This window comes from Empidonax traillii, unplaced genomic scaffold (genome assembly GCF_003031625.1).
Source record: "Empidonax traillii isolate 1590-97213 ecotype Southwest subspecies unplaced genomic scaffold, ASM303162v1 scaffold77:size1270838, whole genome shotgun sequence".
Taxonomy (NCBI): Eukaryota; Metazoa; Chordata; class Aves; order Passeriformes; family Tyrannidae; genus Empidonax; species Empidonax traillii.
The window spans coordinates 154,567-174,688 of record NW_020955270.1 but is presented as its reverse complement, the minus strand read 5'-3'; the positions used below and the strand labels follow the sequence as shown (position 1 = coordinate 174,688).

The following is a 20,122-nucleotide window of genomic DNA, read 5'->3' as shown; positions in this document are numbered from 1 at the left end:
CAGCATTCAAGTTAAATTCTATACGTCTTTGCTAGATTTGTATCTTATAAAGGGAGCATTATAAATTAAAAATCTGTAAAGGCCACGAAAATATCTGACTTAAAGGACTATACGTTTTCCTAACCATACAACCAATTATTGAAAATATAGACAGGAAAATACAGGTTGAGAATCTTCAGATACTGTTACTAATGATGTACTGCAAGGGATGCTTTGTTGCAGGCTGTCATGCTTAGATGGCCAGATGGCATCAATGGCAAAAATGTCATCTCTCATTTCTACTTGCCTAGAATCCCTGTCCCACATGAGACATGACTTTAACAATTCATCAGGTGGGACTCATGCACTTTTCTTTCAATTACTGCAGCTGAAAGTGATTGCAAAATGCCGAATCTTGGTTTGCACAGACTGATTATAGGAGAGGATCACTGTTTTGCTTTTCTGATTTTGTGCCTCCATGGTTTCAACAGCAAGTTCTACTCCTAATTTTCTAAGGAACTACTGGCTAAAACTCTGAGGCATGATAAAGATGTTTGGTCTATGAGTCATTATGGAAGTACACTAGTCTAAAGCAATGCAGATCAGAAAGCTGACGATAAATCACAAAAGGAGCAGCAGATAATAGTCTTTCTGAGCCAAGGAAAAACTAGGGAGCATCATTAGGAGACTCTGTGAAACTTCTTCAGAAAAGACCTTCTTTGGAACAAAATCCTAGTGTTAAAAAAGTAGGAGTGGCATCAAAGAGCCATATTCCCCCATAGAAGTAATTAACTGTTATTTTGTCTGTAGTGGATTGGCTCAAACATGGCTTAAAGTGAAGTGCAAAAACAGCTGCTACTTACTTTTACATTATTTTTACAAGTGTTCCTATTTTTGAAGACAAGTGCATTGATATTCTGAAAGAGTACAAGATCCTGCCTGTCCGCAGTACTGAGCACTAATAAAATCAGTGCAATCAAATGGCAGTAAAGATACAAAAGTGAGCAAGTGGGATCACATCAGTTAAAGAAAGATATCAGCTCTGGCAGTCATTTCACAGCAACAGGAAGGCCAATGCTAGGAACTGTCCAAGAAGGTTAAGCTGAGAGTACAGATACAATATGGGCTAATAATTATTATTACTGAATAGAGTATACCAATGGGATCTGAACATTTTTTGTTGAACTGCTTAGGCTGTAAGTTGGTACAGTATTAACCAGTGGTGATCCTATTTCCTTTTACAGACAGAGCTTTCCATTTTATAGTCTCTTTCATGTTGCACTGTGACATTCCTATTATCCTTTCAAAGATAAAAAGCCAATAAATTTGTTTCACTTAAATTGCATTCAGTGGCATTGTTCAGAGAGGAAGTAAGCAAACTGCAGCTTCAGTTCATTTTCCTACACCTTCATGACGTTAAATTTAATTTTTGTTATTTTTTTTACAAGTATTTATAAAGTAAATCCACGAACATACCTGTAGAATTTGAATACTTTCATGTATCAGTTCAAACAGAAGAAACAGCTTCAGGACAAGGCTTTTAGAATTTCTTGCACTCTGCAGCCTGAAGCAATTAATGTGCAAGACAGAAGGGAACTACGGACTGGAAGAGCAGGCTAGGCTATCTCAATTGAGGAAACAGCATGGCATCCTCATGGCATCCTCATTTCCTTTATCATCACATTATCTGCAAATGCTCTGGTTCACAGCTGGCTTATATTTTAGAAAAACTAACTTCTTTTGGCTGAGCACACATTGGCTTGAATAAGTCTTCAAGCCAGCAATCACAGTGAATAAGTTTAAAATTTTGCTTTGAGTCCAAACCCCAGTATCAGGTTCAGTCACTTCATTAATAAAAGTTTTAAAATTCAGACTAGATGAGGTTGTTACATGTTAAAGTATATGAGGGCAATAAGGTACTCCTCTTGCCTGAGCTCTAGCAGTACCAGGAACATGAAGACCTTCCAAACTCTAAAGTTAGCAGTCAGTTAGACTCGGAATACACTAGAAAAGCAGATAAGCATTATCATCATCGTTATCATAGTTCTATTTCCTCTATCATTTTAGAGGGCTGAGATACCATGACTGCTTCTCCATCTGTTTTCAGTGCTAAAGAATTATTCTTCAGAGAAAAATAATTTTTCAGAACTACTGTTCAGAAAGCAACCATGAAATGTTTCATAACCTCATGACATGGTCAGAGGAAGCATCTAGATGTTTTCCTCAAGAGTCGTCTTAAATATGCTCTTGATTCCAGACTGGCAGTCCACAACTCTTTTTCTTGCCAGTGGCCTAAAAGACTGCCTATGCTGTAAACATTACATCCAGATCTCTCCCCTATGTTCATTCAACAGAAAAAATTCAATTTTTAAAAGTGCAACTTTCCGAAAGGATCTTTCCAAGAGTATGTAGCCTGTAAGGAAAGAGTATTGTTTCCATAAAAAAAACCTAATGTGGGTAGGGTGAAAGAAAGGTCTGAGCACATACACAGAGTTTACAGCTCTTTTAAATGAATGTAGCTCTTAAGGAGCAAAGAGAATATAATAGTTCAGTGTTCTCTAAAAGTTAAATACTTCAATTCAGTGTAATCCAAGCCTTCCTTTCACTTGCTAGCATGATTTTCATCCAGATCTTTAAAGAGCTGGTAGAATATCTTCTCTTTGCAAATGTGAATGGAAGACGTTAGAAAGCAGAACCCAGAATACAGCAGAATGGAAAGATGTGCCAGTCAGCATCATGCTGACATACTTTTATTGCAGCAATCTCATTTCTGAAGATATGTTAGAATTTTATTTTTTTTTTTAGAAAAGTGGCACAATGAGGTGTCACCAAAAATGCTGCTTATTAAAAGATGTTGCTTTATGACTGCAAATACTTGTCTGTATGACTGACAATCTTAGTCAAGGAGCTCCCACATTAATGTGCAGCATCACATTCCTAAAGGAACAAATACTGTTATGGTTCTACAATAGAAATACGTTGGATTGAGCAAGATGCCTATCTACACTAAACAAGTAAAAAGTGCTGGTCTATGGATTCTAAGATTGTAAAAACTGGAGAGACCCATGTTTTCAGATGTCCAGTGAGAGAGTTGCTTTGGCTGCATCCTTTTACTATAAGCTCATTTTAACAACTTTTTCAGTGTAGTACCTATAAAAATGTTCTCTATATTGCTGTGTTATCTGACTTGATAAAAACCCATATTTTTCACAACTATTGTCCTTTAAGCATAACATCATTACTTTTTCTTATAAATAACACACAGTTACATTCTGTCCTTGAACATTCTGTTCCCACACAGAACAGTATCATGCAACTAAATCTATTTATCTTACTTTACTTAAAAATATTTCGTGTTGACCTTTAAGTTGGAAACAACGGATCATGAGATGACCCAGACATTATTTACAAAACAAACTGAGGATGACATTAGATAAAGCAAAGATAAATAATATACTTTCAGGAGGATTCTGAAACTACAGACTAAGTTGAATATTTCTTTTGTTGTGTTTTTTTTTAGGGAATGAGGGTTAACAAATTAAAATGACCTTAAAACTGAAAGTATTTTCTGGCTCATTTACTGACAGTGAGTCAATATCATTGTATTGATGATATAGACTGCAAACCAAATTTTAGTTCATTAGCAAGCGAGCAAAAAAAATATGAAAGTAACCTTGAATAAATTGCAGGACAGCACATTACTAAGCATGTATTTTTACACTAAACTGTGAAGCTAACTGTTTAGAATAGTAATGTTTAGAAAGCACAATGAAAAATGAACAATACTTACAACCATACCGTTTAGGGACACCCAGCAATCTGGTGGGAAATCCTGAAGTAATGGTACTAAAAACTGTAGACAACCATCCCAGTGGCACAGCAGGAGCATCATTCCAATGAGATTAAAGATTCTCACCACTGCACTGGCCAGATCATATGTCATGTGGAAAATCTGCAGACAAAAAATGCAGGTGATGTACATGTTGCAAATCAGAAATGAAAATAACTTTATTCTTATCAGGCAGGTTAAAGGAAAAGAAGTATCATTATGAACTTCTAAAAAAACTGAGGTTTCTCAGCAAGGACCATTAATTTGAGCATGGTAATTTCAGCAGAGAACTATGCTGACACACCTGACTCTTGGCTGCAAGCCAGCATTATGTAAGCTGCTGAAAAAGGTAGAAGATGACTTGGACAGAAGTCATCTGGTAAAGTGTTTTCTTAAAGCCTACAGTTCCTTTCAATTGAAGCAAGACTCAACTCACAAATCAAAAAAGCTTGGTAAAGCTAGTGAAGCCATGAACTTGTCTATGAACTTGGCATTTAAATATTCACAAAGTTGTGGGACATTCAATGACCCCTTCAGAAGATTCACTTTTACATTTATTACCTTCTTAGAAGCAAAAAAATCTGAGTGAAGAAACAATATGAGTAGCGTTACATTTTTGGACTTCCATTTCTATACTATTAATCCAATTTGCACATACCAGTTCACCAAGCAAGAATCACAAAAACATAGTTAATTGCTCCTAATCATTAGCTATTTTCCTAAGATAATTTTATGGCTACTACATATGTAGTAGCTAAGTTTATATTGAACTAATACAGTAATTTAGATTTCAATATATTCCTCCGTTCTTATGACAAAAAATATTTCCATGTGAAAAATGCCTTACAGCAAATCACACACATAATTCTCAAAAACAACACAGACATTTTCAATTTTGTCATGGGCAAGTTTGTTGGCCAGAATTTGCATGAACAGCAGCAGTCAGCTGCTAAGTAGTATGAAAAAATACATTTAGCACTTTTCTGCTACATTGGTTTCAATGTAGTTCCAAACTGTAAACACAGACATATTCTTTACTTATCACACAATTCAGATTACTCAGAATAAATATACAATATTTTTATATGCATAATTATCACTATATAGGTGTTACATTTAGAAGATGAAGAATGTCCAGTTGGTATTTCATGGAATTTTAAGTTGAAAATACTATTTAATTGTATGAATAGACATAGAAATCAGAGGCTTTAGGACTTTTTGCAAGAGGTATACAGGCATACTGGCATTTGTCATTTTGTATTTGTAAATAAAAGAATTCACACATGAAAGAGAGAATGTTTGTGTCCTAACTTTTACATACCTAAGCTAAAAGCTGAGATTAAGTAACCACATTGTAAATGAGTGCAAGTACAAATACAGAGAGCAAGAGCACATTGTGGTGTCTTTAATTTTCTGTTAGTGGGATTTGGTCCTTGTTTGAAAATGACAGTGCATGTTTTGAGTCCCAAAATGCAAAACTTGTATATTAGAAATATACCTCAGACACTAACCCTATGGACAAAACCTTTTTTCAGTCTAGGGGACTTTAGGAGAATATATTCCAAATTCCAGTTTGACAATCATTGGAAATAGATGCTTGTAACATAAGCCCTGTCCAAATATCATCTAACTGCTGTCAAAGTTGAGCAGATGACACTGATATTTAGGAGATACTGTAAAAGGAAAGAAACAGAAACTGTCACCATTATACATTTTTCTTATTGTGAAATGTATTTTTCTTACAGTTATTTCAATAGTTTCAGTTTCAGTAGCTGATATGAACCAAAATAGTGGTTGTGTGCACTGAATTTATTTTATTTTAAAGAGCTGGAAAAAATGCCAAGGATTACTACTGCTTTGGAACACCAGCACTCATTCAAGTTGTACTTTTTCTATATGCTTACCATACTACAAGTGCAAAGTGCAGATAATTCCTGATCACATGAAAATTTTCAGAAGTTTTCCCTCAAGCTTCCCATTAGGTTTTACTGTAAGAGACCCAGGGGAAGACCAGGTTTTCAGAACTCTTTGGAAACCAAAAGCCAGCACTCACATATACCCAGGGCTCCTTAATCCTTATCCTGCCTCTGCAACTATGGACTTAGGCACTATGCTGTTGGGTTTGGGCTCTGCAAGGACTATTCTATCATGTCAATGTTTTCTTCAAAGCTTTTTCAGTAGTATTATGGTTCCGCAGAAATGGTCACACAATGCAAGAATGTTGAAAATTTTATGTGAAATCAAATCCATCAAAGGAAATGACTGCAACAGTCTGTGTATAACACAGTAACCTTCCATCATTTCTGAAACTGCTGGCTCCAGAAATAGTTCATGTGGAGCTTAGTGTGCAGTGTTAAAAATGCATGAAAATATCTGGGATATTATCTAGATTGCATAACATAGTGATGTTTTATCAGCTTTTCAAACATACTATACTTTTATCACTACTCTTTTGCTTATATAGTTTAATATTTATGTACTCTATCCTGATACCTGTGATAACTCTGTATTAAAGAAAATAACTTCAAAAGAAAAATCTTAGGCAAACGTTGAAAAACCTTTTAAAAATCTCTGCCTGTTCTCCCACCAGTAAATAATAGTTGTTTTTTTTGTCATGAAAGGAACTTCTTATGGCAATATGTGTTTGGTTTGAAAAAAAATTTAAAGAAAAATCCCCCAAGAATACTTTGTACAATGTAAAGAGTAATATTTGTTCATAGTATTTCATTGACATATTTACATTTGGGGGGGAGGAGTGTTTACATTTGGGCCTGGGAGGAGTGTTTTGTTGTGTTTTTTTTTTTTTTAATATTAATAGCCAAAATGCTCTGTGGATTGAAGTCATATACTGCATGTTTAAAGTTCTCCCATTCAGGAATTGATTGTGATACATCAAAACAAGAATAGTAAGAGAAATCATCTTTTTATAGTATTTTTTTTGTAATCACAAATTACAATTCCCGTATTAATGAGCTAAGCCTCATATTAAAACTCATTAAAACTCCTAGGAGATGTGTGAAGTGCAGTTTGCTAGGAGAGAAACTGGAGGACAGGAAGCCAATGTTATTTGTTTGAGCAAACGGTGGCTTACCCATCAGCTGCTTCTCCAGTGGGACAGGAAGAAATATAAGACCACAAATCAGCTTAACCTGATTTTGTAGTACAGATGTGGTAAAATATCTCTGTTTCAACAGAATTCTTAATAAGATACTATTCATAACAGAAATAACTCAAACACTTGCACGTAACTCAAGCTAGGCCCCTAACCCCTTTACTTATGTAGTTAAATGTAAGTGCCTGGCCATCATTAAACAATTACCATCCAAAAAATGCTATGCAAATAATCAGGAATTACAGTTGTAAACACATTTGAATATTTGGCCATTTTATTTAGATTCCTAGTTTCATACCTAAATATTCAGCTTAAGCAGAAAGAGTTATAAATTTTAGACAACACATTTCCAAAAAATTACTGAAGTGAGATGAGATTACTGCAGCTAAGAAAAAAATAAAATTCTTTTGAGAACTAACTCCTCCCCTACTTTATTTTCACATAATAGGACAGAATTCAAGATATTTCTCCTTTTTTGTTACTACTCAGCTTCCTTTTAATTACACGTGACACTTTTTGTTATTATCATATTTATTTTGGGAGGTTTGGCTATAGTAATGTAATATTTCATAGTTTCCATGTATTTTAAAACCATGAACTTATAGTTTCTTCCTGTATTAATTTTCCAACCTTCTCTCAATAGCCTGGAAACTTTAAATTTTTTTCTGAAGAACTGATAATGCTTCTAATAATGGCTGAAATGAAACCACAGATTTAGTTTCTGATATTCTGGCAAAGTGTTACTCAAAGAGTATAAGAAACAGCTGAAAAAGTCAGAGTTCACATGTTTTATTTCAGCTTTCACTCACACTTATATTAATGACTCCTTTCATTCCCATGTGAGAAGCAAAAAGCAGACTATTCCTTCCTCACATTTATAATGGATCGTATGCCTCAAATCAGCCCTGCTAGATGACTTCTGAGCCTGAGACAGTAAAACTATTCCAGTCTTACCAGCCCATTTGCTGAAAGTATTTGGAGGCTGTCATATTAAATCAACGGTGCTCGTATCATTTAACTAAATGAACACAGGATCTGTTGAACTCCTGTTGTGGAATGCATAGGTTACCTCTTCTGCCTTCTGATAAGTGGCACATAATATTTGTTTAGTTGTGATTTTTAATTCTGTTTTTAATCACACAGTCATACAACTATTAAGGTTTTCAAGTCCAACCTTTGACCAAACACCACCTTGTCAACTAGACTATGGCACTAAAAGTGCCACATCTAGTCATTTCTTGAACACCTTCAGGGATGGTGATTCCACTGTCTTTGATTATTACATTCAGTTTATATAAAAATTGATTTATAAAAATTGTTAGACTTTATTTCTAATAAAATAAAAAAAAACTTACTTCGGACTTCTTGGAAAAATTCATTCAACTCTCACATCACTGAGTTCATGCAGGCACCTCTTTCACCCTCAGAAGTACTAAAGGTGCTCAGTATCACAAAAAGCTATCCTGGGTTTACTCTTCAGATTAAGATTTACATCATGCCTTGGGCAATATGAAATGGCATTGATACTAAGTGAGCTATGTGTGGAGTCTGGAATATTAAATAGCCACAGTGGGGAGACAGGAAGAGCTGCACATCTGCAGCTGTGGAAAGCATGCTGAAAGCTGTACCTAGAGCAGCACTGGAACTTCAAACTAGACAGCAGGGCAGAATAACAGTTATATAAAATAACCAGTTATAAAAAAACCCCAGTTATAAAATAATATATAAATGACAAGGGTTTTTTGGTTCAGTGTCTGGGTCAGACCAAAATTATTAGGTTTATCCCTTACAGCACCCACTAAACAGAGATTATAAACCATAGGATCTGAATTTTCCTGTGGGAGCTGAATGTTTACTTTGAACATAGTGGTTGTAACAAAGCTCATCGGGAAATAAAATAATATAAAAGGGAGAGCACAATGCCTCTTTTTGAGCATCCGTCTCTCAATCTTCTTTAAACAATGAAAGGCAATCATGGCTCTTTTTTTCATTCATTTCATATTCAACTAATAGACTTCAAAAATATTTTCCTAAATATCACTTCAGATACCATAGGTCTGATTCAACTCCTACCAAAGCCTATTTCTTTGAGAGTTGCAGATTATTACACTCTACACTGGAAATACATCTGGCACAAGGAGATGTAAACAAACACACATTGATTGAAATGCCTAGTTATGCCCTCAGGGTAACATTTTACACTCAACTGACTTCTGATATGTGTGCTTAATTTTATTATAAGTACTTCATCATTGATAATTCAGTAGAGGGGAAAGGTATATAGTATTATCTAATCCAATTGTATTTGTGACCTTAAGCTCATGACAAATGCAAAGATCTGCTTCTGATTTGGTTGGCCCTGAAGGGAAAACACCAGTGATTTAATAAACAGAGCAAACTATTTTTAACGAAACATATTTAGAAAAGAGAGCTGAGAATGGCCTATTTTATGCGACCTTTAAAATTTGTTACTTTCTAGGTGGAGTCAATCCAACATCAGATTTCATGATAGAGTTCCCATTTATTCCAATTCAAGGCTGGTACAAATAGAAAATAGCTTCTACATAACAAAAAGAACAGTACAAACAAAATACAAATGTGACAGGTCAAACCTGAAAGCATTAATAAAACTACTTTGCTGAAGAAAGACTTGGGCAAGACTTGAAAAGGTCACATATAACCAGGAAACAAAATTTACTTACTATACATCAATTCAGTGATAATTATTTTCTAAACTAGCCAGTGCCATACTAAATACTACCTCACACAGAGGGCATGACTTCACTGTCAAAATGTGTGATTTCGTTATCCTGTTGTGATAAATGTGTGTAACCTGTCTCGACATCTTAATAGAGAGGAGCATTCACTTTACTTATATGATGAAAAAAGCAAGCAAAGAATGATAAACCTCAGGATCCTGAAACAAATTATACAGTGCTAATATTCACTGTTTTTACAGAGGTGGAGGTCTCATTCGTCACTTACATTGATGACAGAAAGTACCTTATTAGACTAAGCTTTTATCTTAACTGAAACAAAGTAAAAACAAACAAAAAAGAGTTCACAGCTGTCAGAAAGACAAAAACATGCAATACTAACAGCCTGCCTCCACGACAGAATTTAGCTGAAACTCTTCTCCTGAAGTTATAGTAGCAAACTGAGAATGACCATATGGCAAAAAATACTGAAACTGTACATGAACACAGAGACTGATAGCTTTCTCAGCTTGAAGTATAGGTCCATTCCCATTTCCGCATTATTTTGAGCATCAGCATCACCTGAACTTCAGCTCAAGCTTCTTGATGGGCCGAGTATCTCCAGTGATAGCATCACTGGACTCAAGCTGGAGACCTCTGAGTGCAGTGCGGAGCTAGAAGGGACATTATTATCTTTTATAATTATTTATATCTTAAAAAGAAGGCAGATTGAAGATACAGAGAGTCTCTAAATGGCCCAAAATATTATTTATGATTTTTCTTACTAGCTGAGCGAGAGCAACTGTCTCTCACATTAACGCGTGAACAATCTCTGGCAGAAACAAGAGAAGAGAAATTCACCAACATTCATTTGATATTCATCAGAAATTCATCTCCTGACAGAAAGGCCAAGGCAGGGATTCCCACAATGCTGAAAAGGACAGTTGCAGATGCAATATGAGTCCTAACTAAAAATATCAGTGCCTATAACTTTTCAAACATAATGGCATAAAGTCAAGGACCTGACTGCATTTTTAGAAATTAATACCAGATTCTGAAGCCTGCGTTTCCCAGTTGTAACACACCTACACAAGCAGTTTTCATCCTTAATGAATTTGAAATAAACAATAATTGCCAGACATACACTTATAAAGAAATGTACCACAAAATGTGTCAAAAATGCTGTGACAATGCAGGGAGAACCTTAGAAAGTACCAAAGTCATAAAGAGTGCATGTCTGATAAAATTATTCTAGCCCACTTTTGATCATTCAAGTTTTTCAAACTCTGAACCAATTTTTTTCCCTTTTTAAAGCATGACTTTGGAGATGATCACACTTTACCCTCATCACATTAGGTCTTTTCCTCAGAGACAGGTATTTAAAGAGAGGAACAAGGCATTGCTCTGACTGTATCAGCCATCGAAATGAGTGGGACATGATCCGGCCTCCCAGACTCCTGGATCAAACAGTGTAATTCAATCAAACTGAATAAACACAAAGCAGCTACGATGATTTTTATGCATTTACAAATAGATGGAAAGTAATAGCATATCCAACATATATTTACAATCATCATTGTACAAACGGGACACATGTAACCAACTTCTTTCAATCTCAGTATTTTCCTAAACGTCTTTTTTAAAAATTTTTTTAAGGTACTAATCTTTTTTAACTTCCCAACTCTGTGAAAACAAAATGAAATCAGATACGTTCTGATAGTAGGTGAAGTACTAAAGATTGGATATACACAGAAACTTGAAAGCTTTCACATTTCCAAAAATTGTATCTGAAACTTATTGCTGTAAAACTATTTTTTGACTAGATCTGTATGTCATAACAAGCTGCAATTATTTCAAGTTGCTTCTCTTGTCTCAACCAGGACCAGGTTTGGGAAGCAAATGAAAGTGTGTGAAAAAAAGGAAAAGAAACTATTCTCTTACATCATCCTAACTCCCCCAAAAGTATCAGTTTGAGATTTAAGTGGATGGTTCATTAATATCATTAAATCACAGTTCTTTTTACTGATACCTACTCCCAAAGACACATTGCCACATATCTGAGCTTCAAACCAATTGTCCTAATTATAATACAGCAGTGTAATGATCTCATTGAAAACAACAGAAATAATGAAGAACATTTCTGCTGGGGAATTTAAGTTGGTGTCATACTAAAGCTATTCAAGATCTTCCAAACATGGAAATAATGGGCAAGGAATTGAAAATTAAAGTCATTATCTTAAATTTCCTGTGGAATAAAAGTTCTGATGCTTAACTGGTTCCAAACACTTTCTTCTAATAGCATCCCTTACCTTAATTTAAAAAGAAAAAAAAAAAGCTACTTTATGAGGCACAATTATTTTAATGTTTGTAGATTTGAGTTGTTAAGATTAAATATAAGCTATGAATAAGATATGTAAAAAAGTATACTGTATTAGAATCTAAATTTTGCTTTTTATAGTAATCTAATTGAAGAGTTCATAGGCCAATTATATAATACTTCTAAAAAAACCCCAAGCATTATCTGTACAAGCCAAGGGAGTTGATCTGTGTTAAAGTCAGAACTACTCATCACCTGAATGCTCAAAGTCCAAAATGCATAAAATCCTATAAAAATCTTGGTAATAGCAAATATGATTAAGTCACTCATATTTCATAATAACACATTAAAACACATAAACCGCATAAAAATACAAAAATAACATCTAAAAGTATATAAATTTAATAAATTACTCTTCCAGTTATAAATCAATGATTTGAGGTCTAAGTCAATGTATCACAATATTGAATTTTTTTTTTTAATTGTATGGCTAATTGAATGACATTATAGAAAACTTTTACCTGGGAAGTGCAAATGAAGTCTACAGATAAAATCTTACTGCCAGTCAAAATCACATAGAGGATGTCTTTTAGGACTTTAAAAGTTTAATGCTGATGCCTGGGCAGGTACATAGAATAATAATCTCAATAATTTGCCTGAAAAATTGCCAGTAGAAATGAAGAATTCAGTTACCTGATAAAAAGAAACATGTAGTCTAAAAAAATATTACCGTTTAAAAGAAATTACTTGAGAGATTTGCATACAATGGCCTCTCTTCAAAAATGTTATGTTTATTTGGCTTCGTACATGAAACTACCTTGAGAAGAAATTTCAAATGCTGAATTATTCTGGTTTCGAGTGTTCAACATTCGATAAAGATGTAGCTATTATTATTAGAAAAAGTGAGTGTATGCTAGTATACACACAAATATAATTTCTCCTAGTTCTGAATACTCAGAAGTTTTTACAGATCTCTAAGGATAGTCTGTGAGTTTATGAAAAAGTGAGATACTCAGACAAAAAAAAAAAAAAAAAAGAAAGTAATATCAGAAATGAGGAATTATAGTAAGAAGAAATGTGTTGTTTTATGGTTCTATTTGGGTTCTTTGATTTTGGTCTGTTTTCAAAATATTTAAATTAGCACTTGGGTCTTATGACTAAAACTTTTCAGAATTCAAGACCAAATCAACCCAGATTTCATGTTTTCATGCTGTCAGTCATGTCCAGTCATTTTGTCCAGACTGTTTTCCCATTGTTTTTTGAGAAAATGAATTAATATTAACTAATTGATAATATTTTGACATGCAGGCTTTTACTCTGACTCCCATCTACAGACCCAACCTGTTACAAGCATACCAGTAATTAAAGCACCCTCACTGACATCATGGTGGTCAGTGCAGATTGGTGCTTGTGTTACCTCTTCCTTGACATTACAGCCTGAAGTTCAATGCTGTGCCACAATACAGCAACATTGAGCACAGCACAAATATCTCTCATTTCACACTTTCTTATGACCTGACTGCATTCACTTGTTGGCTACTGAGTGGGTTTAGTATGCTACTCTCCCCCCCAGCAGCCTTTATTCAGTGTCCTGTTTCTCCTTTCCTTGCTGACACTGAAGTTGACAGTGCAGTCCAGCTGGAATCAAACCAGCTATTTAGAAACAACATAACTCATATATGACAGTCAAAAGATTGGCAGCCAATGAAGAGGACACGTGGTGAAGCAAAACTTGAGGCTAAGAATTTGAAAGAGACATGAACAGAAGGAAAACTTTGGGACATTTCCTTTGGGATATTTGATTGTTTAATTTGTCATTCCCTTTACATTGCTGGTAAGAGATCTTGTTGTTGTTTGAGTGCATTTCTCTCCAATACAGGCTTCAATCAACTGCTTTCTTTCTCCATCAGTCTGTTTCTGTCTATTCCTTATTTTTTACAGCTCTAACCTTCTGATTTTTCCTTTTCTGGTTTCTACATATTTCTCACATTTAAAAGAAAAGAAAGATTGCTAAAGAAGTATCACATTATTATTTTAAAGAAAATAGTATCCTTTCTCTTTCTCAATTATAAGCAATTCCAAATTAGTATTGCTATTTTGGCTCATTCTGTATTTTTAAAGGCAGACTCTTTTGTTACTAAGCATCTGTAGGAAAAGAATTTACTTTCAGTAAGTAGAGGAGAATTTTTCCCTGGTTTCTGTTCTTTTTCTTACTCTTGTTCCCCAGAGCATCCCTGCAGTACATTTTCAGTTCATCCATTCCACATGTTCTACATTTTTTATACCCTGTCCCTGTGCCATATCCCCTTCCTTTTTAATTTTTTTGTTTTCTTTCATACACTCCAATGGAGAACATTAATATCACATCAAAAAAAATGTCCAGAAAAGGTTCTCCAATTTAGAGCAAGTAATTCTGTCTATCCTTTTATAGAGTGACTGTACCCAATGGCTACAATAAAAAGGCTAGTATTTCAACTACAACATTATAACAATATTGCCAACATCAAGCCATTATAACTGTGATTTCAATAACCCCATAAAACCTGTGATTCATTCAAAAATATGCTTTGCGTTGTTCATATCTGCATGCCTCAAATTTCCCTGGAAGAAAACTGAAGGCTAAAAACAGCTATTAAAAAAAACCCCACCCAAAACCCAGTAATAAGTTTGTGATGTTTTCAATATCACACAACTTGAGGAACTGGAACACAGGAAGAAAAGCATTACTGTAAGGCCTACAATAAAAATTGAAGAGTTTGCAAGTTTTCAATCATATTTCAGTCATCTTACTTTTACCAATGTAATCCTAAATTACAGAAATCCTTTTTTTTGGGAGGCTAAATCCTGGAAACATTTATCCTGTGTACTTCCAGCACTGCACATTACATCTCTCTGACTGTCCTGTGACATAGACTGCGTACCAAGGACAGTATTACGCAATTGCAAAGTGACAGTGGGTGAAGAGGTATTTTTATCGTTGTGTTTGACAGCATCAGCTAAGCACTAGGTGCTTCAAATGTTTCCAAAGGCTTGGTTTGCACACGGTAGAGCTAATAGCCCTGGAAGAGGACACAAAACACAGATGTGGAAAAAGGGAGAAGAACAGTTGTAACCAATACATGCAAAAACCAACTCAGCATGTGTGGAAATGCACTAAGGCTGTGGACAGTTCAGGTAGTTCCTTCAGTAGCACCTCCCACATGGTTGACAGAGACGGAAAAACAAGCAGCACTGAAGCATGTCTCTGAGCCACAAAGCTGGTGAGTGCCATGGGGAGCACTGACCTGCTACCATCGGGGCTACAGGCTGCCTTTATCCCACTCACCTCTTCTGACATTGTCTATATTGTAATAGAGAGAGGACATTTGGGTTTTGTCCTTTTTTTCCAGTTGACTAGGTTTGCCCACTTGTCACGATCAAGCATGTAAGCTGAGCTCTTAATGCAGAGAGTCAGGGTGTCTTGAAGCATTTGCGGGGGGATAGTGGCAGACTCTTATTTATCAGCCCCTCTTATTTCAAATGAGGTGGTGAAAATGAAATATGAGCAGTTTCCAAGCAACCCCATATCACAAGCCAGATAATGTTTTATCTCCAAATACTTTTCCAGCTGCATAACTGTCATGTGCCTGTGCTGTATACATATGTGTAGCATCACTCAAGGAAGTGAAAAGAGCAGGAGAGAAGCATAGAGAAGTCATAGTTTTACAGAGCTGTAAAAACTATTTGTCCATCCAGTTCTTTACCTGTAGAGACACTCCATAAGCAATGAAAACATGCTGCAGGAGGTTTTCTGAAAGACCTCTGAATGTGGAGTTGCACTTACTCAATTCTCTACCAGCCAGTATTCCCTGAAGTACAATTTTGAAATTACTCTGGACAATTTATCACCTGCCCAAATCACCCTGTCATTTGGTTAATCTACCTGCATGGAACTTGCTCTAGTACTCCCAGTCCCACAACTAGCAATAAACAACTGCCATTTTTTTAACTCAACTTGCCAAATACAGGTTTTTTTCCTCTGTCTGGTGCCCAGAAAAAAAAGTGAGAATCACTCCTGGGTCATCCACATGTTTTCTAAACATTAAAATGTCATAATTCTCAGTGTTAAATAGAAAAATAAATAAAAAAATCCCAACCCACAGTCACGATCCTTCCGGGAAATCCTTTGTGGTTTGACTGGCTACCATCTGACTTCTATTTCTGGAATAAACACATTAAAAATAAATAAAGGTTGTCTTACTTTTTTAACATGCCTCATGTTAAACATTCAGACTGTGCTGTGTGCCAGACCTGCACTTATTCTGCTCACTTGTGGTTCTTTCCAATACTACCTTCAGAACAGCTCATTGTTGAGAATGAGAAGACATGGATGCCATGGCTCACCCCTGGCTTTCTACAGACCATATGGACAAAGAGTGACTGCTCAGCAGACAGAGGACTCTTCTGGGGTTGCTACATTCTTTCTTGTGCACCCAGCACAGGAAGTCATATATTTATCACATATAATTTCCAACAAATAGTACTCACTCTATTTACTCCCTTGAGATTATGGAGTGGGAGCAGTCAGTGTCTTTACATGAGGAGAAACAATGATAAATACTATTTAAATTAAAAAAGCCTAAACAATTAATTACAATCTTCTTTTTTTCTCCCCCCCCTTGAACAAAGGAGTTCACTCTGTCATAGTAACAATAAAGTAAATATTATCTCTGAAAGTCAAAGCAAAACAACTAATGAAGTACATCATTATGTACAAAACATGGAAGAGGTTATTATTAAATAACAGTCAGGTCTCTCCAACATATTCCTTTCAAACTTTTTATTTTTTCTTTCAACTGGTCTTCCCTTTCCACTTTAGTGATTATTGATTCTTCCCTTCTGAAAGAGCACAATTCTAAAACAATTACCTGCTCTCTCAGTATTTTACCCTCAGCTACAAGAGGAATGTTATTCCTTTAGTTTACTGGTAAATCTTTTCTCCTCATTGAAGTACAACTGTTGAAATAGGAAAAGAATGTACAGTTTGTTTTCTGTTGATGGATATAATGTACTAACATATATAGGATATCACCTACCTTAGCCACACTCCTCAACAGTGTTTCGCTACCAAATGCACCATTTCTATGTAAATGCAGCACAAACCAATGCCAAATTCAACACACAATTTCCCGCCCCTTTTCTTCTTTGCTTTTAAAAAGATCCTTTCTTAAGACTCTAACAGTGTTATTTTGGGGGTGTATATATACCTCCAGGTATCCTACGGAAATCTTTATTCTCACAAGTCTGTAGGAGTTTGGTATTGTCTTCAGTGGATTCAGCACTTCACTTGATTTTCCCTGTTCTCTTGTGGTTGAATTAAATTAAATGGCAGTTAGTATGTCCCAGCCATATGAGGAGAGGCTTCGGGAGGCATGTATCCAGGAGGGAGAGAAAACTGTTTGGCAAAGATAACCAAAAGAGAAAAGCTGTGGTTCACATGGCTCTTAGTTCATTTCAAATATTACTCCCTATTTTATCACATGTTGCATATTTTGATTTTATGCCTGAAATAGTAAAACGGTTCACTAGCATTTCGTTATATATGTATATGCATGTTCAAAATAAATATACATAAGTTCAAGTTTTATTTGTATGTCTGTACTCCTGGCACTGAGAATAGGCACACCTCTTTGTTATCAAGAAACAGCAACATTATACCAGCCTGTACTAAATGTTCTTGCATTTTTTTTCCATCTCTAGCAGTAAAATTTGCCATGCTGGTGAACATGCTCTTTTCTGAAATGCAAACTAGAGACAAATTTTTAGATTTCACATACTTTGAAGTTTACATAGGACTCACGGAGACTGGCCCTTACCTAACTGCAGAGTGTCATGTAGGCATTTATTACTCTTGTATCTTCCTCTGATGACCTATGAGACTGCTTTATATATGCGATGCCCAGAAAAAGGGGCAGGTGAATAAAACTGCTCAGAGACAGAATTTGAAGTCCATAAGCAGCAAGGTATTTATTGATTATCGACGATGCCAGGGAGATTTACCAGTTCAGGCCCGGTAAAAACTCCAAAGTGATTCAGTAAGAACAGGTAATTTATACAATGCCTTGATCATGATTACAACATAACTTTTACATATTCATATTATTGCATCATTTAATTACAATATTCATAACAGGTGGAGTTAGGGCGGAGATTGAGGCGTGGTCTCTATTTTGAGGAATATTTTAGTGGGAGTTCCTGTTTGCCTTCATCTTGAGGGCTGCTTTTCCAGTCCTCATCCTCACTTCACCTCGGGGACCTTTCGTACTTTCTTTTGTTCTTGTGTTCTGATCGCTCAGCCTTAAAGAAACCCTTGGCTTTAGGCCTACTCTACTCATTCAAATGTCACCTTGGCTCCTCTGGATGAGATTTATGGGCGTTGGGTTCTTTGTCCAGTGTTTGTTGTGGTTCCTTTAAGGTCTGATGCCCTCAGCACAGGACAGAGTCTTCCTGTACAAAATGTAGCTTACAGTTGACGAAATGTAGCTTACGGTACAACTATAAGTGTACAGGGGGGGTAGGGGGGCTCCTGTGGGGCTACAGTAAAAGTGTTTCGATTAACCCCTCCTGCTTCATATGTATTATGGACTTACGTACTATTTAGCAGGAAACTGACAGGCAAGAGACAACACTCTCTGTTAACGTTATATGCATAAATATAAACTCTAGCCCAAGTCACCAAGTGTGGAAAGCCAACATAGAAAACATGCACAACCCATTAAAAAATTTCCTTGCAATTTCTACTATTACTTATTTTACACCATCTTTAAAAAAGGTACAAAAAGTCTCCTGCTAAGCAACATCGCCTAAGCCTCACTAAGTAAGGATTTATTAAAAATACCATTCAGTTTAATGCATACAATGAAAACCCTGAACTTCTGAACATGGTCACTCTCTGCACTACACTAGTGTGGATCTCAAGTACTGTCTGCAATTTTCGGTGCCTCAACAGAAGAAGGACATCAGTTTACAAGAGTATGTTCAGAAGAGAGTGACTAAGATGATGAAAGGTCTCGAGGCCATGACTTGGGAGGAATGCCTGAGGTCACATGGCTTGTTCAGCTCTGAGAAGGCTGAGGGGGGACCTCAGAGCTTCCTCATAGAGTGGGAGGTGCTGATTACCTCTCTCTGATGACCAGCAGCAGGACACAAGGAAGTGGAATAAAGCTGCACAAGGGGGAAGTTCAGACTGGGCATTAGCAAAAGATTCTTCACTGAGAGGATGATTGGTCTCTGGAACAGCCTCCTCACAACATCAAGAAGACATCATCTCATCTAGAAGACACTCTTGATCATGTGGTTTAGTTTCAGGGAGTCATGTAATGCACAGAGTTCTTAGTGGTCCTTACAGGTTCTTTCCAACTTGAGATACTATGATCTCAAGTAACCAGCTTTGGTTACTTTAGTTCTTCCACACCAGATGCTCTTCTACACAGAAACAATTATCCCCAAGCCAATAGGACTGAAGTCATCATCCCCAGTGCTACTTCAGCAATGGCCCAGATGTGACCACAACCACCGATTGCTAAGAAATTCTATCAGACATTCCTCTTTGATATTAGCAGCAGCTCAGCTGTCATGCTTACCTTTTGAAGCCTATTATTACAGTTGATATTGGTGATCACAGTGAAAAGTCTACCCATAAATATACAGATACCTATACCTGTATGTACAATTTACCAGTTGGAGCCCGCCAATAATGATGATTCATATGGAGCATACTTCTGTATAAAAAGCCAAAAGAAAGAACCAGAGAAGATTCCTCTCATACTGCATACACAGACCAACCCCTAAGCCTCCTGCCTTTCTCAATAAACTAGCCAGTTGGGTACTGCCTATGGAAAAACCATCCACTGTTGCTTGAGTAGGAAACCCAGATGACAGAAAATGCCCTCTGGAAGGGCAGTTCCACTCAATTTAAAAAGCACCTGGGAAAACTCCCATTGTAGTCTTAGCACCTAAATATGCTCACAGAGGATTTTCTAGGTTTTTTTACTGCACTGCTGGGATCTATTGCTCTACATACTCCTAAGGGCCAGAGAGTTCTTTGTTCCCCATAGCAAGAAGTTTGAAAGAGGGCTGCCCCAACATGCCAGGCCATTTCTTCCTGATGATGGAAAGGGTAGGAAATAATATGTGTAGCTCCTTTGCTC

General features: G+C 36.1%; 1 protein-coding gene across 1 annotated transcript in view; it reads right to left on the bottom strand.

Moving 5' to 3' along the window:
- The window catches only part of HCN1 (hyperpolarization activated cyclic nucleotide gated potassium channel 1), a 197,192-nt gene that overhangs the window by 90,257 nt on the left and 86,813 nt on the right, over window positions 1–20,122 (bottom strand). The window contains exon 3 of the mRNA XM_027880861.1: window positions 3,770–3,931. Coding sequence (XP_027736662.1) covers window positions 3,770–3,931 — 162 coding nt within the window. The remainder of the gene's footprint in view (window positions 1–3,769; window positions 3,932–20,122) is intronic.